This window comes from Rhinopithecus roxellana, chromosome 9 (assembly GCF_007565055.1).
Source record: "Rhinopithecus roxellana isolate Shanxi Qingling chromosome 9, ASM756505v1, whole genome shotgun sequence".
Lineage (NCBI taxonomy): Eukaryota > Metazoa > Chordata > Mammalia > Primates > Cercopithecidae > Rhinopithecus > Rhinopithecus roxellana.
Window position 1 is genome coordinate 136,281,434 of NC_044557.1, and position 24,844 is coordinate 136,306,277.

Genomic DNA, 24,844 nt, shown 5'->3' on the forward strand with positions numbered 1-24,844 from the left:
GAATTTCAGGGTTTTTTTTTTTTTTTTTTGGAGACAGGGTCTTACTCTGTTGCCTAGGCTGGAGCGCAATGGAGCAATTACATCTTACTGCAGCCTTGACCTCCCAGGCTCAAGTGATTCTCCCACCTCAGACTCCTGAGTAGTTGGGACTACAGGCATGTGCCACTTTGCCTGGCCAATTTTTAAAGTGTTTTTATTTTTTGGTAGAGATGGAGGTTTCACCACATTTCCCAGGCTGGTCTTGAACTCCTAGGTTCAAGCAATCTACCTGCCATGGCCTCCCAAAGTGCTGGGATTATACACGTGAGCCACTGTGCTGGCTGAATTAAAGGTTTTCGAATAAAGATATGAAGCTGTTTTACTAGAACACAGCTATTAGACTGTTGTTATGTGCTAAGTGTCCTATACGAACATGAATGTGGCCTCTTGGTTTCCTGGTCTCCCATTCGTCTGGGTGAGAGGAAAGAATTCAAAATGAGGCAACATTTATGAACTTTTTTGAGCTTTCTCAATAAAAAGACAGTATTTATAATCCAAATTTCATGACTGGCAAATTAAATATAAACAGACAACTGATGTAAGAAGAAACACAAATAATAACCAGTTACAAGGGAAACTAGCAAAATGCAAATTAATACCCTTAATTAAATAAAATAAAAATACTACAAAGCACCCAATTCTGTAGAGGTTGTGATAAAACCAGTAAATGTTTACTCTAAACTGGTATAATCCCTTTGGAAAGCTGTATCAATATTCATAGCAAAAGCTGTAACATTTATTTATTTTCTCCTTGTTCCAGAAAGGATTTAAGAAGTATAATAATAATAAAAAAATGCTTAGATCCTTTACCACGGGAAATCCTTCGCCCAGATTATACAACTTCTATTACTTCAATAGCAGTAGAAAATTCTATGTACATGAATTTTAGCTGTAGTGGAGGCCAGGATAATTACATTTAAAAAAGGAAAAAGAAATCAAAGAAACCTGGAAGAACCTAAATGTCTAACAAGGCAAACAGTTTACTGAAAAATACAAATTAACATTGCAGAGTACTATTCTGCCATTAAGTTTATAACCATGAAGATTATTCTAAATCCTTAAGAAATGGAACACGAAAGTGCCAACGGCAAATTTGCCAGTGTATAAAATATACTGATATGTAAAGATGCACTCTAACTTTGTAAGAAAATTTCTGGAAAAATAATGTTAACTTGTTATTAATACATATATTGAAAGTGGTTTAGTTCTACAGAGAAAACATTATTTGGCTCATGTAAATAGAATATTTTATGGCTAGAAATCAGGAAGAAACATAAGATCTGGATAATTAGTAATATTCTACAGACTGTTGGTGGGGGGGAGTATAAAATCACATGATCAAAAGAGAAGTGTATGAGATCATGGAGTGGTGGTACACAGCAGAAACACAAGATGTAATACATTGACTAGAACGTGAAATCTCATATGCTACCTCAGCACTGCATAAGCCTAGTCTAAAATTCCAGTGGTTTCAATGGCTGTTGAGAATAAAAAGCAAGTTGCAATACAAAATAAATCTGAATCATTTTTCAGTGTGGTATATACAAAGAAAATGTGGAGATAAAAATGGGTAAAAAGGAAGTAGCAAAATATAATAAATATGAATGAGTTCTTATGCAGGCAGTCACAGTAATAGTTTAGTAAACACTCAATGCAAAACATAAAGTAACATAATGCATCTCAAGGAATTCTCCCCATGCTTACAAAAAAGTAAATGCTTTATTGAACCTCAGTCCACAGTAAGCTACATTAAAAAAAAAAAAAATGAATTCTAACAGAAACATGTCTAACAAGAAGTATCATAGTTACATATCAAAAGCACCAAAACTACGTAACAAATAAGAATAAAACAAAATGGAAAATACTATGAAGATATTAGTCTTTGTACTAAAAAAATCTAGCAAATGATCATATTCACAGTTAACTACATTATCAGTCCTAAAGCATAAAAACCTGACATCACAGCTAGACTCTGGATGACTCTCTTCACCAATGGCATTACTATGTTAGGAGCTGAGTCACCACTATCTTCAAACAATAAACTGTCCTCAGACTCATTGAGGACGTTACTAATTCCACATTTTGAAAGAGATTGCGCTACTGCCTCTTGTTTTACATTATTCCATTACATTTTAATCCACCCACCTATGTGTGAAGTAAGAGTGTCACTTCGAAATCGTAAGCCTACATCCACCTGTGCCACTCCTCACTCACAAGCTCCGTAAGTGGTGTATTGATAGAGGAACATATGTGACAGTTGGGCCTCCTGAAATCAGAGCTTGTGGACTCTCCTATGGGCCAATTCTCCCTAGGAGAAGTGTAACGGGTTCATATCAGAAGAACTGAGAACAGCCAGGTTTCCTTAACAGGCCTCATATGTTGCTTATTAATAATGTCATGGCTTTCTTATCATATGACCTTTTGGTTGTATCATATAAGTGTTCTCCACTCTTCCTGTCATCACTCCTTTACATTTTTCCTATGGAGACTATATCTGCTGCCCTCGTTTTCTTCAAGTCCTTATTTTCTCAGTTGTTGGTAGGCCAGGATAATGTCCCATAGTGGTATTTAAAAGTCTATAAAATTAAGCTTTTAATGGTATAGCAATGTCTCTGCTGCTTTTGACTCACTGGTTACAGCAGAAAGAAATTTAAGCTGAAAATGAAGGGAGAGAATGCAAATTCCTCATCTGATTGCCTGTGAGATCCATGCCTTGTTACTCTCGGTATTTCTGGATGTGAAATTGCTAACTATTTTGTGCTATCTGTTGCCATGCTCTGCGACTGAGAAGCCACATCTTTACTGCTCTCTGGTTGCTTGAGTCAGTTATAACACATGCAAATCATCTTTTTCTTTTGTCTCTGTGAATGCTACTTACTGCATCTTTGTTGTCTATTGTATTAATTTAGATTTTGAAACAATCACAAAGTTACACAAAAAGTCCCAAGTGCAGTACAAATAATTATTTTCCTGAACTATTTGAAAGTTAATTTGCAAATAAGATGTCCCAACACCCTGAGAATACTTTAAATATTTCCTACAAGGATATTCTTACATAACCACAAAAGAACCATCAAAATGAGGAAGTTGACATGGATACTTCACTAGTGTCTAATCCTATACCTCATTTGAGTTTCACCAGTGTCCCAATAAAGTCCTTTACAGTCAAAGGACCCAGTTCAGAACCTTGTATTTAATTGTCACGTCTGCATAGTCTCCTTCAAGTTGGAACTCTTTTCTTGATCCTGATACTTTTGAAGATTACGGGCCAGTTATGTTTTAGAATGTTCCTCAATTTTGTTTTGTCTAACATTTCCTGACTATTGGATTCAGATCGTGAAGTTCTGGCTGAGTAACAGAGAAGTGATGCTATGCTCTCATACCCTCTATCAGGCGGCCCAGAATTGAGATTTGTCCTATTACTGATAATGTTCACTTTGATCAGCTGCCAGGTTTTCCCACTATTAGGTTATTCTCTTTCACTCTGTAATTGTTAAGTATGGTGGGGCAGATACTCTCAAACTATGTACAGTTGGTACTCGGTTCTAGTTCTGTTAGCAGGCAGTAAGTAGTTACATTCTACAAAGTGTCACCAACACACTTTGCAATTGAACACTGAGCAACTGCTCCTAGGGAAAATACCAGGTTAGGTTCTTGTGAGGTCCTGGTCACAATATTTTTGTCGGCTCCTTAATATATAACCTTGTTGTATGTGTGTTTCTGTTTAAACACAACTTATATATATTGTTGATTAATGAACACTGAACTCATGGCCAACAGCACATCACTCATGCCTGAACAAAGCTTACATAACATGTATTCTCTCCAGAAGGCACGTCACGGCCTTCCTGCCGTGAGATTTGTGAATCCTCAACAAACTGCATAAAACTTTGAAAAACATGGCATGAAACAGACTGCAAAAAGGACACTGGCTCTCAGTGTGAGCACTGAAACGAGAAGGCAGAGCGCCATCTGTTTGACCTCAGCTGGTGACATGCTGGGCAACTCAAATTTTTCACCGCCAAGCATGCCCAAGAATGACTGTGAAAATGCCAGTATTGGATTTGAGTCACAAATAAATTTTAGTGAGTAGGAAAATTTGCAAATAAGGAATGTGAGAATGATGAAGACTGACTGCAAATATTATGTTTCTGAATCACACTTACAATTTATTAATTATGCATATCGGTATAAATGTGTAGATTCCTATTTTATTCAGCTGGTTACAATCTGATAGTATCAATATTTATTTTGATGTTCAAATTGTCCCAGATTTGGCCAATGGGAGCCCTTTAAGCCAGCTTCCCCTTTCTTCTTTGAACACTTCCTTACTTTTTGGCACAAGATGCTCCCCTTAGTAATGGAGAGCATTTAGAGACCAAGATCTGGAAATCAGCTGTGCTCACTCAAAACTAGGTGCACTCACTGCTACACACACACACACACACACACACACACACACACATTATATTTACAGTTGTCCCTCAGTATCCAAAGGAGATTGGTTCCAGGACTCCCAAAGATACCAAAATCCATGGATGCTCAAATCCCTCATATAAAATGGTGTAGTATTTGCATATAACCTATGCACATCCTCCTGTATACTTTAAATCACCTCTAGATTACTTTTTTTTTTTGAGATGGAGTTTCACTCTTGTCACCCAGGTTGGAGTGCAATGGCATGAGCTCTGCTCACTGCAACCTCCGCCTCCCGAGTTCAAGTGATTCTCCTGCCTCAGCCTCCCGAGTAGCTGGGATTACAGGCACCTGCCACCACGCCCGGCTAATTTTTGTATTTTTAGTAGAGACAGGGTTTCACCATCTTGGCCAGGCTGGTCTCGAACTCTTGATCTCAGGTAATCCACCCACCTTGGCCTCCCAAAATGCTGGGATTGCAGGTGTGAGCCACCGCGCCTGGCCTCTAGATTACTTATTGATATCTAATACACTGTAAGTACTATAACTAGTTGTTATACTGTATTGTTTAGGGAGTAATGACAAGAAAAAAATCTGTACATGTTCAGTACAGATGCAACAACCACTCACTGTTTTTTCTGAGTATTTTCCATCTGCAGCTGGTTGAATAGGAAAAATGCAGAATCAGAGGATAAGGAGGGCTGACTGTGTTGTTATTCATTACATTTACACTTATTTCTACATCTACCTAAGCGATGGAAACTATGAGTTCACACCAATATCTCCTATTCCAAAACACCACAATGCTCACAGTAATTTTCTCCTTTTTCAACATTTGTAATTGACTTCTAAGATAACAAAAAAACCCAGCACCCATTATCATTAATATATCTGCCGAATAGATTAACTCCCCATAAGTAACTGGCCTTTTCTTGCTGTCTCCTCTTCTGCAAATACCCCCAACCCACCCCTAGAGGATGTACAGCTCTGACATCCTGTACCAGATCTGCCCTTGGTGGGAATGAATGCCCTTTTCGTCACATTCTGACTTCAACAGCCTGCACCACGCCTCTGCCTCCTGCATGTGAACGAGTGACCTTCTCACCCTGCTCTGGACTGCTATGGCTCCCTGCCTCCTGCACGTGGACACCTACACTGCTCTGTGCCACCTAATGTCTTTTGGACTGAATTGCTTCAGAAGGGTTGAACAACAAGGGGAAGGGCCACGCAAGCAATTTCAACAGTTGATTTTTCTATTAAAATCTCCTTAGTATTCTTAGGTGTATTTTTAAAAATAAAGATCATATAGGCAATTTAGATCCTGGAGTTTGGCCAATGATTTTAAAACTGTGAGAAATCAGTATGCAGCAGAAGTATCATGTAAATGTCCTTTGACCTTCAAGTAAGTCCGTTACTTTATATCCTTGATAATTTTCCTTAAGTTGTTAATTCTGCTTGTTTCCAGTGTTCATTGCTTTACATGATCAGTCACACAGTTTCTGTGCTCAGTGGAGTCCTGCTCTAGCAGCTGAACGTAATGCATTTGCAGTCTCCTTCTGGCCTTGCATTTGTAATATTGGAGCCTGGGTAGCTTTTGGCAGGGTGGTGGGAACGTGTGTGTGGGAATCGGCTTTGTTAGGATTGTAGGTACACAGAAAATTTTACGGCTTCTAAAATTTTTCTGTGAAGTTACGTTACGTTTCTAGTATGTACGTATGTATGTATGTATAAATAGGCAAATAAAGTTTCTGATTGTAAATGAGATCTTACTTCCTCTTTCCTAGGAAGAAGGCAGTTCAGATTATTTTATTTTCTTTATGCCATCAGAAATATGTCACCTTTCCTCTATATTTACATTAATATCTGTAAAGAGTGATTGTTGCTACTCTTTTTCTTTCAGAGGCTCTAGAACAGAGATTGCACATATGACCACACTTCTTATGCTCACACCCATTACTGCATCTAGACGGAAGCAGACCTGGAAGAGGAAACACTGAACTAGACCATAAGCTGCTTGGAAGCAAGCACCATGCCTACTGACCGTCATGGCTCCATCTCCAGGCTCATGAATGAATGGGTAAATAAATATGATATTGGCAAAGTGGCTTAGACATGCTATGATTTCCATCCCTCTCTATTTACAGATGGCATTCCAGTTACCTTATTTCCATTAAAAAATCCAAAACCCTTAATATGAAATCAGACTATTTCCATGAGAAATGGTGAACAGACTAGTCACCAACTATTTTAGGAATAAAAGATAACACACTACCTCTGCACTCGGTACACTCGAGTCCATGGAGGCACGAGGGCTAGGATCCGAGCCACCAGTTCGACCAGGTCACTAGGAGAGTAACTCTTATATCTTCCTGATTTCCAAAGCTCATAAAGCCCAGTCCCACGAATCACCAGGGTAGGATAGAGTTTCAGACCATCGGGACGAAAAGCAGGGTTCTCAAAAAACTCCTGTGAATAGAGAACAGAAAATGACTTCTCCATTAGTTATGCAGAGATCACCCAGGGTGAAATCTCAACCCTTGGACAGCTTCTCTGGCACACCCTGTAGGCCCTGGGGCAGCCTTTGTTTCTGACCAGGTAGGGCATAAGACAGAACAGAAACTCCTTGTTTCTGTAGCCTCACTGGGGCAAAGCAAGTGTGTGCTGGACTGCACCAGGCCCTCACCATTCCAGCCTGTCTCCTGCACAATCTCATCTCATGCCACCCCTCACCATCTTGCCTTTCCAGCCCTGCAAAGGCAATTTCCTTTGCCTGGAAAATTCATCAATTTTTCTTTATCTAGCGAATCTTCAGGTCTCAGTTTGAACACCACTTCTTCAGAGAGGCCCTTCTGACCTTCAAATACTAGCTGTCCCACTTAAAAAAAAAAAAAAATCCCATTGAACCCAGTATTACCTCTTTCTTATCACCACATGACAATCTATTCAATGTGTGCCTTCACGTCTAGAGTATATCTTCCTTTAATAATGGAATATACTTAATTGTTTAAACATTTCAAAAGTTGTGATAGAGATCATCTGGCTTACAAAATTTAAAATATTTACTATAGGGTCCTTTAGAGGGAAAGTTTGCTGATCCCTGAATATGACTACTTTGTCCCTAAGCCAACTGGCACCATTCCTATCCTGGGCTACACGTCATCCATTTGTTATCCGGACACTGAGCAATACATCTAACTCATCTACTTTTGCCACAGTCATTTCTTATACTGTATCACCCCAGCTGGCTGCTTTCTTTCTTTATTTTGGGATGTAGCAATGAGACACCAGGCATTCTCCTTTCCATGACTTGGCAATGATAATTTGTTCTAATCTTGTTTTGCATAATATATTTTGGAGTAATGAAAGTGGACTCATACAGTCCCCTCTCACTCCCACCTTGGCAGGAGTATCTACTCAGCTGGTAGGGCTCTATCTTGTAAACTGGAAAAAATCCTTTTTATCTTTGCCACATCATTCTTACAAAGCTCTTCATTGTTAAACTTGCTTTACAAAGAAATGTAACGATAGACCTTTCCATCTCTCATTGACATCTGTCATGTTCTTAAATGCTGTATTCTTTATGTACTATTTAGTTTCAGAGATCTTCTTCTGTAATTGTGTGATTTTCCTATAACATATGTATTTTAAAGAATCATCAGGTCTTTAATAAATATTCTGCAGCCATTCCACAAAGAGCACGTATGGAAGCCATTGTCCACCCAGTCTGAATCCACATTTGAACATGGGATTTAGAAAGGTACTTCCGGTGCTTGTAAAATAAGTTTCGGAGACATATGGACTGATACATTCCTTTGGAAAGAATGAAAACTGATTGGTTCTCAATTTTTGGTTACACTAGAGAATTAAAACAAGTGTTTCTTTTCTTTCCCTCCAAAACCACACTAAAGTAACAGGGGCCAGGCGCAGTGGCTCACACCTGTAATCCCAGCACTTTGGGAGGCCGGGGCAGGCAAATCAGGTGCCTGAGGTTAGGAGTTCGAGACCAGCCTGGCCAACATGGTGAAACCCCGTCTCTACTAAAAATACAAAAATTAGCTGGATGTGGTGGTGCGTGCCTATAATCCCAGCTATTTAGGAGGCTGAGGCACAAGAATCGCTTGAACACGGGAGGCGGAGGTTGCAGTGAGCCAAGATCTCACCACTGCACTCCAGCCCGGGCGACAGAGCGAGACTTCGTCTCAAAAGAAAAAAAAAAGAAAAGGAACAGGAAAGAATTTTTTTAAAAAGTATAAACCCAGAATAACAAAGAGGACTAGAAAGGAGGCAAGGATGAGACCCAAGATGGCAACAAATTCTTCAAAGACAGAAACTAGAAAGGCTTGTGAATGACTTTGCAAGTAAAGAAAACAGCAAAAGGAGACAGAAACGAAAGCCCTGCTCAATCGCACTGCCGAGTCCCAGAAAGGCTCATGGATCAGATGTACCAAGAACTGGGCAGGACAGAGGAGAGACATGGTAATAAAAACAGGGGTACTGGATCAAGTGTGTACATAGAGGAAATTATCTGTTAACCCTTAGCCTTTCCTGAACAGGCAGATGAGAACGTTTAGTCCCTGGAGAAACTGGAAAGCCTCTGGGCTCTGAGATTCCAGGTACAAAGGAAAGTCTAGATGAAGACCAAGGCTGAAAACAGGGAAAAGCCAGCACATAGACTGGTGGACTCTCCATCCCACTCTCTGGATGTCAGCAACCAACTTCCTGAGATATACCCAGGCCACCCAGCCCAAAGCAGGAAGTTGGAGAGTTCATCTCTGGATGAATCAAATGGCTCTATATAAGAGTTCACCATACTGACATTCAGGAATCCCCTAAAGAAAGAAGAGCTTATTGCTAAAACAGCATTCTTCAGTGAAGCACGCCTGCAAGCTAGGCACACAGGCCTTGCCATCTGGTTTTTCAATCCCCTACTCTTAAAAGCATAAGAAATTGCTTTAGGCCAGGCGCAGTGGCTCACGCCTGTAATCCTAGCGCTTTGGGAGGCCAAGGCGGGTGGATAACGAGGTCAGGAGTTCGAGACCAGCCTGGTCAACATGGTGAAACCACTCTCTACTAAAAATACAAAAAATTAGCCAGGCATGATGGCAGGCACCTGTAATTCCAGCTACTCAGGAGGCTGAGGCAGGAAAATTGCTTGAACACGGGAGGCAGAAGCTGCAGTGAGCTGAGATTGCGCCATTGCACTCCAGCCAGGCGACAATGCGAGACTCCGTCTCAAAAAAAAAAACAAAAAAAAGGCATAAGAAATTGACTGAAGATCATCATAAATTTGGGGAAAGCCTAGGACATTAAGGGGCCAACCAAAACAAAAAGAAAAAAAAGGCACTTGGAGGAAACAGAGGCATTGCATAAAGAAAAATAAAATGTATAAAAAATATCTGTAATAAATTTCTTCAGAGATAAGATAAATTACATCCATAATACAAGACCAAGGTGCTACAGAAAACTGAGAAACCAATTGCAGTTTTAAATTTCACTTCTTTGAAGATTAATTACTTTGAGAACTTTTTGATAGGTCTATTGGCTATTTGAATATTCTCTTTTGTGAAATGCTTGTTCAAGTTTTTTTGCCCATTTTCCTACTGAGCTGTTTGCCTCTTATCAATTTCTAAAAATTATTTATTTTAAAACAATTTAATTTGTAGAGAATTCTTCTCTAGAAAGAACTCATATTTTTCATTTTAGCTCCCTTCTGTTACTTTACTAGGACGCAGTTAGAAAAGAAATATGATCCACTCATATTCCCTGTGTGTTTCCCTGCAAAGATTACAAACAAGCGAATAAATCTGTTTACAGGAAGGGTAGTCCTTTCATTATTATTACTGAACTATTCCTTACGTTGAAGACACCAAGGAAAATACATAGCAAGACTCAGCTGTTTGCTATGGCTTGCTACAGTATGAAACATACTCTATTTTTCAGGAGCACTTATACTTTATGAGTTCTGGCTATCCTACTGGTCCATCTAGGAGCTGTGCTAAAGAAAACTGTGTTTCACACTTGGACTCAGGGCGGGGAACATCATACCCTGGAGCCTGTCGTGGGATGGGGGGGCAGGCAGAGGGATAGCATTAGGAGAAATACCTAATGTAAATGACAAGTTGATGGGTGCAGCACACCAACATGGCACATGTATATATATGTAACAAACCTGCACGTTGTGCACATGCACCGCAGAACTTAAAGTATTATAATACTAGCAATAATAATAATAATAATATGTGTTTCAGGTGCCTTTTTGGCCTGGTTTCTGAGCACCTGGCTATTAGTTACTGAGGGGAGGATACCAGACTCACAATCTATTACACAGCCAGTGTGGAGGAATTACGAAGAGGGATATCTGTGAAATAATGTTATCTCATAAACAGGTCCTCAGGTGCAGTTCACCAACTTAAAAAATAATAAAAGTAAACTTCTTGAGAGGAAAGAATTATTAACTTCACAAATAAGACATGGTGAACTGCATTTTTCTAAACAGAGCAAATTAAAAGTACTTTTACAGATGAAATAACTTAACAAACATTGTCATCACCTTCAATAAAAGGATATCCCTAAAACACACTTGCCCTATCTGAGAATCTGAAGAAAAACAAAAGGCCTGACCAATCTCATTTCCCACAACAAAGTTAACATGGATCAAGAAACTGTGAGGGTTAAAATAACAATAAAACAACCCACAGTGAAAATTCAAAGAACAGAAAGATAGTTCTACGCTCAGAAGCACTGGAAGAAGAAAAAAAAAAGATCGACTTAATGGACGCACAACTAAAAGGTCAATAACAGGTTAAGTAAAATATTTGAAACAAATATAAAAAACAATGAGTCCATAATCTCCTTACCTAAAAAGTTCATACAAACTAATATTAAAAATATTCTTATCCCAATAGAGTAATGAGTCAGAGGATAAAAACACACAATTCCAAAAATACGAAAGAAATGTAATTAGTAAATACAAACTTGAAAAATGTATTATCACAATTTCAAAATGCAAGTTAAAATGGCACTTTTCTCGATCAAACTAGCAAAGAGTAAAATATATGTACATACGTGTGTGTGCATGTATAAGCATATATAGAAAATAAACAGGAGAGAATTATTTGTGAAGAAAAACTCTGTTGAAATGAGTATAAATTGTTATAACTCTCTGCAAAGCAACTTATTAATAGAGTGAGATTCTTAAAATGTTTCTACCTTTACCTGATAATTCTACTCCATGGAATTTATCATAAACAGATAAACCTAAATACGACAAAAAATTATACACATAAACTCATTTACCTGCAGTGTTTTCAAAATAATATTAAAAAACCAGTAATACCTTATTCTGAAAAACTTGCAAGGGGTTAAGCAAGATATGGCATATTAAATTAAAAAGCCAGGGGCGGAGCAAGATGGCCGAATAGGAACAGCTCCAGTCTCCAACTCCCAGCGCGAACGACACAGAACTGGTGATTTCTGCATTTTCAACTGAGGTACTGGGGTCATCTCACTAGGGAGTGCCGGACAATCGGTGCTGGTCAGCTGCTGCAGCCCGAACAGCGAGAGCTGAAGCAGGGCGAGGCATCGCCTCACCTGGGAAGTGCAAGGGGGAAGGGAATCCTTTTTCCTAGCCAGGGGAACTGAGACACACAACACCTGGAAAATCGGGTAACTCCCACCCCAATACTGTGCTTTAAGCAAACGGACACACCAGGAGATTATATCCCACACCTGGCCGGGAAGGTCCCACAGCCACGGAGCCTCCCTCATTGCTAGCACAGCAGTCTGCGATCTAACCGCAAGGCAGCAGCGAGGCTGGGGGAGGGGCGCCCACCATTGCTGAGGCCTAAGTAGGTAAACAAAGCCACTGGGAAGCTCGAACTGGGTGGAGCTCACAGCAGCTCAAGGAAACCTGCCTGTCTCTGTAGACTCCACCTCTGGGGACAGGGCACAGCTAAACAACAACAACAAAAAAAGCAGCAGAAACCTCTGCAGATGCAAACGATGCTGTCTGACAGCTTTGAAGAGAGCAGTGGATCTCCCAACACGGAGGTTGAGATCTGAGAAAGGACAGACTGCCTGCTCAAGTGGGTCCCTGACCCCTGAGTAGCCTAACTGGGAGACGTCCCCCACTAGGGGCAGTCTGACACCCCACACTTCACAGGGTGGAGTACACCCGAGAGGAAGCTTCCAAAGTAAGAATCAGACAGGTACACTCGCTGTTCAGCAATATTCTATCTTCTGCAACCTCTGCTGCTGATACCCAGGCAAACAGGGTCTGGAGTGGACCTCAAGCAATCTCCAACAGACCTGCAGCTGAGGGTCCTGACTGTTAGAAGGAAAACTATCAAACAGGAAAGACACCTATACCAAAACCCCATCAGTACGTCATCATCATCAAAGACCAGAGGCAGATAAAACCACAAAGATGGGGAAGAAGCAGGGCAGAAAAGCTGGAAATTCAAAAAATAAGAGCGCATCTCCCCTGCAAAGGAGCGCAGCTCATCGCCAGCAACGGATCGAAGCTGGTCAGAGAATGACTTTGACGAGATGAGAGAAGAAGGCTTCAGTCCATCAACCTTCTCAGAGCTAAAGGAGGAATTACGTACCCAGCGCAAAGAAACAAAAAATCTTGAAAAAAGAGTGGAAGAATTGACAGCTAGAATAATTAATGCAGAGAAGGTCATAAACGAAATGACAGAGATGAAAACCATGACACGAGAAATACGTGACAAATCCACAAGCTTCAGTAACTGACTCGATCAACTGGAAGAAAGAGTATCAGCGATTGAGGATCAAATGAATGAAACGAAGCGAGAAGAGAAACCAAAAGAAAAAAGAAGAAAAAGAAATGAACAAAGCCTGCAAGAAGTATGGGATTATGTAAAAAGACCAAATCTACGTCTGATTGGGGTGCCTGAAAGTGAGGGGGAAAATGGAACCAAGCTGGAAAACACTCTGCAGGACATCATCCAGGAGAACTTCCCCAACCTAGTAGGGCAGGCCAACATTCAAATTCAGGAAATACAGAGAACACCACAAAGATACTCCTCGAGAAGAGCAACTCCAAGACACATAATTGCCAGATTCACCAAAGTTGAAATGAAGGAAAAAATCTTAAGGGCAGCCAGAGAGAAAGGTCGGGTTACCCACAAAGGGAAGCCCATCTGACTAACAGCAGATCTCTCGGCAGAAACTCTACAAGCCAGAAGAGAGTGGGGGCCAATATTCAACATTCTTAAAGAAAAGAATTTTCAACCCAGAATTTCATATCCAGCCAAACTAAGTTTCATAAGTGAAGGAGAAATAAAATCCTTTACAGATAAGCAAATGCTTAGAGATTTTGTCACCACCAGGCCTGCCTTACAAGAGACCCTGAAGGAAGCCCTAAACATGGAAAGGAACAACCGGTACCAGCCATTGCAAAAACATGCCAAAATGTAAAGACCATCGAGGCTAGGAAGAAACTGCATCAACTAACGAGCAAAATAACCAGTTAATATCATAATGGCAGGATCAAGTTCACACATAACAATATTAACCTTAAATGTTAATGGACTAAATGCTCCAATTAAAAGACACAGACTGGCAAACTGGATAAAGAGTCAAGACCTATCCGTCTGCTGTATTCAGGAGACTCATCTCACATGCAGAGACATACATAGGCTCAAAATAAAGGGATGGAGGAAGATCTACCAAGCAAATGGAGAAGAAAAAAAGCAGAGGTTGCAATACTAGGCTCTGATAAAACAGACTTTAAACCATCAAAGATCAAAAGACACAAAGAAGGCCATTACATAATGGTAAAGGGATCAATTCAACAGGAAGAGCTCACTATCCTAAATATATATGCACCCAATACAGGAGCACCCAGATTCATAAAGCAAGTCTTTAGAGACTTACAAAGAGACTTAGACTCCCATACAATAATAATGGGAGACTTCAACACTCTACTGTCAACATTAGACAGATCAACGAGACAGAAAGTTAACAAGGATATCCAGGAATTGAACTCATCTCTGCACCAAGCGGACCTAATAGACATCTATAGAACTCTCCACCCCAAATCAACAGAATATACATTCTTCTCAGCACCATATTGCACTTATTCCAAAATTGACCACATAATTGGAAGTAAAGCACTCCTCAGCAAATGTAAAAGAACAGAAATTATAACAAACTGTCTCTCAGACCACAGTGCAATCAAACTAGAACTCAGGACTAAGAAACTCAATCAAAACCGCTCAACTACATGGAAACTGAACAACCTGCTCCTGAATGACTACTGGGTACATAACGAAATGAAGGCAGAAATAAAGATGTTCTTTGAAACCAATGAGAACAAAGATACAACATACCAGAATCTCTGGGACACATTTAAAGCAGTGTGTAGAGGGAAATTTATAGCACTAAATGCCCACAAGAGAAAGCAGGAAAGATCTAAAATTGACACTCTAACATCACAATTAAAAGAACTAGAGAGGCAAGAGCAAACACATTCAAAAGCTAGCAGAAGGCAAGAAATGACTAAGATCAGAGCAGAACTGAAGGAGATAGAGACACAAAAAACCCTCCAAAAAATCAATGAATCCAGGAATTGGTTTTTTGAAAAGATCAACAAAATTGACAGACTGCTAACAAGACTAATAAAGAAGAAAAGAGAGAAGAATCAAATAGACGCAATAAAAAATGATAAAGGGGATATCACCACTGACCCTACAGAAATACAAACTACCATCAGAGAATACTATAAACACCTCTATGCAAATCAACTAGAAAATCTAGAAGAAATGGATAATTTCCTGGACACTTACACTCTTCCAAGACTAAACCAGGAAGAAGTTGAATCCCTGAATAGACCAATAGCAGGCTCTGAAATTGAGGCAATAATTAATAGCCTACCAACCAAAAAAAGTCCAGGACCAGATGGATTCACAGCTGAATTCTACCAGAGGTACAAGGAGGAGCTGGTACCATTCCTTCTGAAACTATTCCAATCAATAGAAAAAGAGGGAATCCTCCCTAACTCATTTTATGAGGCCAACATCATCTTGATACCAAAGCCTGGCAGAGACACAACAAAAAAAGAGAATTTTAGACCAATATCACTGATGAACATCGAGGCAAAAATCCTCAATAAAATACTGGCAAACCGGATTCAGCAGCACATCAAAAAGCTTATCCATCATGATCAAGTGGGCTTCATCCCTGGGATGCAAGGCTGGTTCAACATTCGCAAATCAATAAACGTAATCCAGCATATAAACAGAACCAAAGACAAGAACCACATGATTATCTCAATAGATGCAGAAAAGGCTTTTGACAAAAATCAACAGCCCTTCATGCTAAAAACGCTCAATAAATTCGGTATTGATGGAACGTACCTCAAAATAATAAGAGCTATTTATGACAAACCCACAGCCAATATCATACTGAATGGGCAAAAACTGGAAGCATTCCCTTTGAAAACTGGCACAAGACAGGGATGCCCTCTCTCACCGCTCCTATTCAACATAGTGTTGGAAGTTCTGGCTAGGGCAATCAGGCAAGAGAAAGAAATCAAGGGTATTCAGTTAGGAAAAGAAGAAATCAAATTGTCCCTGTTTGCAGATGACATGATTGTATATTTAGAAAACCCCATTGTCTCAGCCCAAAATCTCTTTAAGCTGATAAGCAACTTCAGCAAAGTCTCAGGATACAAAATTAATGTGCAAAAATCACAAGCATTCTTATACACCAGTAACAGACAAACAGAGAGCCAAATCATGAATGAACTTCCATTCACAATTGCTTCAAAGAGAATAAAATACCTAGGAATCCAACTTACAAGGGATGTAAAGGACCTCTTCAAGGAGAACTGCAAACCACTGCTCAGTGAAATAAAAGAGGACACAAACAAATGGAAGAACATACCATGCTCATGGATAGGAAGAATCAATATCATGAAAATGGCCATACTGCCCAAGGTAATTTATAGATTCAATGCCATCCCCATCAAGCTACCAATGAGTTTCTTCACAGAATTGGAAAAAACTGCTTTAAAGTTCATATGGAACCAAAAAAGAGCCCGCATTGCCAAGACAATCCTAAATCAAAAGAACAAAGCTGGAGGCATCATGCTACCTGACTTCAAACTGTACTACAAGGCTACAGTAACCAAAACAGCATGGTACTGGTACCAAAACAGAGATATAGACCAATGGAACAGAACAGAGTCCTCAGAAATAATACCACACATCTACAGCCATCTGATCTTTGACAAACCTGAGAGAAACAAGAAATGGGGAAAGGATTCCCTATTTAATAAATGGTGCTGGGAAAATTGGCTAGCCATAAGTAGAAAGCTGAAACTGGATCCTTTCCTTACTCCTTATATGAAAATTAATTCAAGATGGATTGGAGACTTAAATGTTAGACCTAATACCATAAAAACCCTAGAAGAAAACCTAGGTAGTACCATTCAGGACATAGGCATGGGCAAGGACTTCATGTCTAAAACACCAAAAGCAACGGCAGCAAAAGCCAAAATTGACAAATGGGATCTAATTAAACTAAAGAGCTTCTGCACAGCAAAAGAAACTACCATCAGAGTGAACAGGCAACTTACAGAATGGGAGAAAATTTTTGCAATCTACTCATCTGACAAAGGGCTGATATCCAGAACCTACAAAGAACTCAAACAAATTTACAAGAAAAAAACAAACAACCCCATCAAAAAGTGGGCAAAGGCTATGAACAGACATTTCTCAAAAGAAGACATTCATACAGCCAACAGACACATGAAGAAATGCTCATCATCACTGGCCATCAGAGAGATGCAAATCAAAACCACAATGAGATACCATCTCACACCAGTTAGAATGGCAATCATTAAAAAGTCAGGAAACAACAGGTGCTGGAGAGGATGTGGAGAAATAGGAACACTGTTGGTGGGATTGTAAAGTAGTTCAACCATTATGGAAAACAGCATGGCGATTCCTCAAGGATCTAGAACTAGATGTACCATATGACCCAGCCATCCCATTACTGGGTATATACCCAAAGGATTATAAATCATGCTGCTATAAAGACACATGCACACGTATGTTTATTGCAGCACTATTCACAATAGCAAAGACTTTGAATCAACCCAAATGTCCATCTGTGACAGACTGGATTAAGAAAATGTGGCACATATACACCATGGAATACTATGCAGCCATAAAAAAGGATGAGTTTGCATCCTTTGTAGGGACATGGATGCAGCTGGAAACCATCATTCTTAGCAAACTATCACAAGAACAGAAAACGAAACACCGCATGTTCTCACTCATAGGTGGGAACTGAACAATGAGATCACTTGGACTCGGGAAGGGGAACATCACACACCGGGGCCTATGATGGGGAGGGGGGAGGGGGGAGGGATTGCATTGGGAGTTATACCTGATATAAATGACGAATTGATGGGTGCTGACGAGTTGATGGGTGCAGCACACCAACATGGCCCAAGTATACATATGTAACAAACCTGCATGTTATGCACATGTACCCTAGAACTTAAATAATAAAAAAAAAAAGGAAAAAAAATTAAAAAGCCATTTAAATATGTTAACATGTTAACAGCGACCATGCCACAACATGGAAAAACGTTTGTTATAATGTTAAGTGAAAAAACTATTACAATAATTTCCTATGTCATATATATTTGTATGTCTGTGTTATATTTGCAGAGACAACCTCACCCTCAAAAAAGCCTAAGCATAGAAAAATCTTGGAAAGAATCCATTAAAATGTTAAGAGTTTTGTCTGATGGGGCTGTGGGTGATGTCCCTTACCCTACTGTGTTTCTAGTATTCTATAATAAGGATGCATTTCTTTAACAATGGAAAATATCAGTAAACAGGCAACAAGAGCAGATGGGATAAGAAACATGCAGAGGCATTCTGAACGCGCCTGGCTGAAGCCACACTTACTGTGAACTGTTCAATGTCTCTCTCTAGTCCCACATTTGGCAGGTCAGGCATCATATGCGCCACCACTTTGAAACCGGAATCTTTGGCCAGGTGAAATGACTCACACACTGCCTTCACAGTGTGACCCCTAAGGAAAGAAAATCACTACCTGTGAAAATCACTACCTATTTGTGTAAATAGGTGACAAAGTTAACACAAGGAACAGGGGGAAACAATCTCTGAGACAGGTAACAGAAATTCCATCACCAAAATCATATGGCTGGGGGAAAAGACACCTCAGAAAGTTATTTTTTACATCCCCACCTCTCAGAAGGCCTGGAAGTAAATAACTTTATTTCTGAGATATTTCTCAGAAATTCCCTTACGCATCTACTCAAAGTCTTGAAAGTAAAGCACTGGGGTAGCAAAAGTAAATGTGTATTAAAATTATTTGGTTTAGCATCACCAGTCAAAATAAGCTTATGAATGTAAGTATCTGTATTAAAAATTAAAAGCTCAAAACCATGCAGAAGCAGCAAGCTGCTATGTTCTTTCCTTTAAAGATCTTGTGAAATTATTTGTAGACAGAGAGGAAGACTGAAACCTATAAGACAAAATAGATTTCACTGGTGGGTTTGGAGGAGCCTTAAAAAACAGTAGAGAGAGAAAATGACTTAGTGAGAAGGCAGAGTCATTTGGGGTCACGTGGATAAATCATCTTAATTTAGCATTCTAGAGCCACATCCAGCAGGAAACAAGTCCTAATAATAGTTTTGGGCAACTAGACTGAAGCCTTGTGGCAATCCTTCCGCCACCAAGGTGTTCCCATTCACGGCAGAAGGATCCTAAAAACCACAGACTCCATCTCACTCTCTCAGAATGCTCCCATCCATTTCCATGACTTCAATTTCTAATCTCTTTTTGCTAATGACTTCCTAATTCCTAGGACAAGGCCAGGCCTGTCTCCTGAATTCCAAACCCAAATAACCAATACTTTAAATCAGCACTATTTAAAATAACAGCCACTAGGCACGTGTGGTTATTAAAATTTATATTTAGAAGAATTAAAATGGAAAATTTGGTTGCAGGCACAGAACATTTTGACCACTGCTGAATTGTCTATTGCCTAGTCCTGCTCTAAAGCCAACCTTCACTTGGCTATTCTACAGGTACCTGAACCTTAGGGTAGTCAACTGAAACCTATGTTCTCTCCAAGCCTCCTTGACTTCCCATTCTCTCCTATCCTCACTTCCAGTCAGTCACCAAGCACCACCATTCACTTCTTTCCAGGACATCGGTATTTCCTGCTTAATTTCTGCAACAGCCTCGTACCCGATCTCCCTTCCAACTTGCTCTTCTCTGACCTGCCCCTCACACTGTAACTAAGGCATCTTTCTAAGCTGCAGATATGCTCCATCACATTGTAGCTTTAAGCCTGCTGGTGGCTTGCTCCACTGGATTAATGTCCAGCCTCCCTGGGCTGACTCTTCAGGCCCCTAATAATCAGGCCCTTTGTTTGTTTTTCAGCCTTATCTCTTGTCATTCTCCTATCTCACATTCTAACCAAACTAAGCCACTCCAAATTCCCCAAATGTGCCACGCACTCCCATCTCCAGGAGTTTGTTCATATGCTCTTTCTGCCTCAATCTTCATCTTCTGCACCTGACGAACTCAGACTCTTCCATGAAGTCTCAACTCAGATGTCGTATTCTTCAGAAAGCTTCACCTTCCCCTCCATCTGCACAGGTGTCTCTCTAGCACAGCCCTTGAAGGCTACACCACTCCACGGTTTCCCTAGTTGAAGCCTTTTCCCACATAAGAGCATCCTATTCAGTTACTCTTTCTTCAACATAATATCCATGAGATTCTTCCCCATGCTAAAAAATATTCAACAGATCTCTATTCCTTAAGGGAAAATTCCATCCTCCTCGGCCTGGCATTCCTCTTGGTTGTTTCTAAGACGCTGATCAGTGCTTGTCTCCCTAGTTCCCCTCTGCTTCCTTCTCCTGGCACGACACCAACCACATCTACCGAAACCCTACAGAATAAAGGGGCCTTTAACATCCAACTCAACACATCCTTCCTCCGAAGCCCACCATTACAATTCTTGGTCAGTCATCTCAGCTGCCTAATAAACTCTCAATTGTCTCCCCTACTCCACTAATTTAGCAATTAACTGTGAAGCTCCTTATACAGTTAACCTTTCACGGGCAAACCTTTCACGGGCATTTTCTTTTCAACTAAAAGATATATTTCTAGAGGGAGCATAATAAAGCTCTAACAACTCTTATTTCCTTCTTTCCTTGCAGTCCCAAATTTCTCAAAGTTAACAACCATGGCATCACCATACTTTTTGCTAGTTGGTATCTGCTCCACAAAAATGAATCTCATCAACATTACCCTGATGTTCTTTTTACTCACTCTTTTGTTTTTGGCCTTCTCTCCTGCTTTAAACTACTAACCCTGAGTCCTCTCCCCTGCTTTCTATATGGACAAGGCTGCTTAGGACAAGAAAAGGGAGAGAGATGAGCATGTTTACAGGCTGCTGGAAAAGAGTCACTAGAGAAAAACTGAAAATGAGGGAAAGAGGGGATGGAAGTAAGAGGATAGACAGAAGAAAGAACTTCGAAAAGGAGGAATACCCATACTTCTTTCCCTAAGGTCAGAAGGAAGAAAGGCTGGGTATGAACGTAGAGAAAACTGGTGAAGCTGGAGGAAGGCTTGTGCAAGATCACCTGCCACCATCTTACCTGTTGGTGTCTCTAGCCACATCTTCATAAACGCTCTGCACCCCAATCTCCAGCCTTGTGCAGCCATAGGTCAACATATCACTTAAATGCCGCTTCATGCAGTAATCTGGTCTGGTCTCTATAGTAATTCCAATACACTTTGTGAGGCTTCTCTCAGAATACCTGTAGAGCAAATCTAAAATAATTAACCTGTTGCAGGTTTTAAGACATTACTCCCTCTCAAAAAAGCTGCCTTCTCTCTGTCCTCCTAGCATGAGATAGTGGTAAAGAGTGTAGGCTCTGGAACCAGGCTGTCTAAGTTCAAATCCTGGCTCTGCTACTTCCTAACTATGCACATGAGGATGCTATTAACCTCTTTGTGCTTCGATTCCTTTATCTGCAAAATGAGGATAATATACTATCTACACCTCATAGGATTGATGTGACTGAGCTAGCATAGTAATGTTATTATCATCATTATCATTATTATCCTCCTGCAGTAAGCTGCAACCATAATCTCCTTGAAAGCAGTGATTTTAACTGTGAAAACCTATTTTTCAATTCCTAGCAACCATTTTTCACATAAGTGAAAACCATCTGCATTATTTATTTCCCACTCTATATTTTTGAGTCATTTTAAATGAAAGAAAAAAGGGGGGAGGGTATATGTAATGATTACAGGAATATTTTAGATGAAATTTCTTCTATATACACAAAAGTCTTTTCACCGAGTCTATTAATCTTAGCAATGATTTACGAAATTACCAATCACTTTTGTCTTTTACTAAAATCACGTATCAGAGTAGCAAGCACCACTTTAGATTCATGCAGTTTGAGTTAGTGGCCTTAATGATGGCCAAAGAGGCAGAGAAGTAAGTCTCTTGCTAGCAGGGCTAGTGAAGTGAGGGGATAGGAGCTCACATTTACAGTCTTTTGTGGGCCAAGCTCTGTGCCACATACTCTAGTACTGAATCCTCCCACCAGCTCTATGAAGTGTGATGAAACTGAAGTTGAAAGGGAGTAAACAGCGCGTTCAAGGGCACAGAGCTAATAAAATTGGAGTCAGGATCTGAAGTTGGGTCCACCTGACTTCAAAGTCCTTGCTCTGTATTCCAGTTACCACACTGTTTAGACAACTCAGCATGGACCCCAGACTTCTCTGCTTTTCAACATCTCTCAATTTTTTCTTTTTTTGATTCGGAGTTTCACTGTGTTGCCCAGGCTGGAGTACAGTGGTGCGATCTTGGCTCACTGCAACCTCCACCTCCTGGGTTCAAGCATTTCTCGTACTTCAGCCTCCCAAGTAACTAGGATTACAGGCGCATGCCACCACGCTCAGCTAATCTTTTTGCATTTTTAGTAGAGATGGGGTTTCACTATGTTGGCCAGGCTGGTCTCGAACTCCTGACCTCAAGTGATCCGCCTGCCTCAGCCCCCCAAAATGCTGGGATTATGGGCATGAGCCACTGCACCCGGCCAACATCTCTCAATTCTTAGAACCAACCATTTTTCTTAATGCACCCTTCTACAATGTTCTCAATTTTGGGGGGAGGATGAGAGAAGCCTTAAAAAAAATTGCCATTTATTTTCTTTCTTTCTGAAGAAGTTCATTGCTCTTTATTGAAAAGTAAAAATCATAAAATTTCTGTAATTTTTGTAACTAATTCTGTGAGGCTCACCTTTCATTCTTAATTGTCAATAAAAACGGACTTATTTATTGGTAATAATAACTAAGAAAGCTAAGAATCACCAATCTAGAGAACAAATTCTCAAGTCTTTCATTCTGGACATTTGAACTCTTTTGCATTGTTTATTTCTGTATTCCACGAGGTTTTAGGTAGGATTACCAGAGGCAACAGGACTAAAAGTAAACGAGTAGTTCAAAGTCACTAAAAGATGAACTATGAGACAGAAAAAAGGCTCAGACCTTATCAAATCTTGCCTAAGACAGGATTCAAACTAATTTGGCTTCTCTGAAACAATAGAATCATCAGGTCCTGTGCCTCTTAAACAGGTGGGTACTAAGGCACGCAGTAACAGGAGTACATGATGCCATAGGAGAGACGTAACACACCTTCCTCTAGCATCAAGTATTGGGTTTGAGGGAAAACATTTTTCAAATAAAAATAAATATTCATATACTATGAAGAAGGCACACAATACAAAGGTTAAAAAAAAACAAAGCAAAAAGTTCTAAATGACTACGTTTTTAAAGGTAAATGAGAATATTCTAGAATGAGGCATTCCAATTGGTATTTTTTAAAAACCTGTAGTTACTTCTTAACAGTGATACCATTAAGTTAGCAAGCGTAGTGGCATAATAGTAGCTTACATCACTGGGAAAAACTAGAGGGGAGGCAATTACACAAATGGGAATCTGTGTAGAGGAAAGAGAAAATTTATTAGCTAGTCTTCCTATTGCACAGAATGTCAAAGGCCCCACCAAGGACATACAGAGGACACTGCTGTACAAGGTCTCTTTATAAGTCATCAGAATATAGTACAGGCCATAGAAGGAAACCTTATTCTCAAATAATAATTTAACTCCATTTCAAAAATGTCTTTCCTCAGGCAGGAAATGTCATTACCTTTTGCATTAACAGAAATGGAGGAAGAAAAAAACAACTCAGGTTTTGAAAAGTCAATATTTTATATTTATAAAAAGGCTTTCACTATATTTCCTCTTTCCAGAATTATAGTTTCATCCAAAAAGCAATTAAACAGAAATTTGTATCAAATTTGAATGACAAAACAATGAATTTTTCCCATAGGCTTACTGTATTCTCATGAAAATTTTTGGATAATACTATATCTAAACCTACATCTCACTAAATCTAATTATTCATTTAACAGGGATGTAAACATATCAACATAACTATTCTTTAACATGCAAATATGCACATACAGGCTTCCAACCAATCTAAGCTGATATTTTATGGCCTGCTATTAATGTGATCCCCTTGTATCACTAAGGTAGCTATCCAACAGTATGTGCCATTTAGACAGCCATCCCAAAGCATGGCTCTCCTTCAGTACCCAGTCCAACTCCCATACTCTTGGGGGCTACAAGTTCTTCTGCATGCAGCAACTCTGTCAACTTCTTGAGAGACAAAGCCAAGACTCAAAAGGGATCCTCTCATTCCAATTCTACTGCTCTTTTTGTGGTATTACAGATTCATTTTAAGCCTGTACAGCCCAACAATATGGGGCTATGTTGAATCCTACGCTTTTCTGTATGCCATAGGAATGGCACCAGCTATAAAAGATGCTAATGTTCTCTGTGAAGCATAGCTTAAGCCAAAACCTTATGCTGACAGAATTTTTAAAAATTGTGGAGCAGGGGTGAAGAGAAATGGGACAATAACCCAGGAATTTAAAAGCAAACAAAACCCAAAAGCTACCAGCCTTCAAAACAGAGCTCCAATACATTTCTCCCCCGATGACATCTTCCCAGAACCCCTCCGCCCCCAGTGAGATCTCAGCGCTCCCATTCCCAAAGCACCCTGCCCACACTACAAGTAGTCTGCCTTGTTATGTGTGGATATGTCTGTCTCTCCATCTGGACAGGAAGCCTCTGAAAGCTGGCAGTCTCAAACACGTCTAGACGCTAAAAGGCTTCAACACTAAAAATTCTGTCAATTAAAAAAAAAATTACAAATTTGAAGAAGGAATAAATGAATTAGGCATAATCGGGAACACAGGAGGTCTCTCTTCACTCCAACAGCAGCCTCT

At 39.9% G+C, this 24,844-nt stretch overlaps 1 protein-coding gene across 1 annotated transcript in view; it reads right to left on the reverse strand.

Annotated features, from left to right (window-relative positions):
- ELP3 (elongator acetyltransferase complex subunit 3) overlaps window positions 1-24,844 on the reverse strand; it is a 110,438-nt gene that overhangs the window by 52,270 nt on the left and 33,324 nt on the right. The window contains exons 8-10 of the mRNA XM_010370919.2: window positions 21,134-21,295; window positions 18,405-18,531; window positions 6,728-6,921 (exon numbers count right to left, since the gene is read on the reverse strand). Coding sequence (XP_010369221.1) covers window positions 6,728-6,921; window positions 18,405-18,531; window positions 21,134-21,295 — 483 coding nt within the window. The remainder of the gene's footprint in view (window positions 1-6,727; window positions 6,922-18,404; window positions 18,532-21,133; window positions 21,296-24,844) is intronic.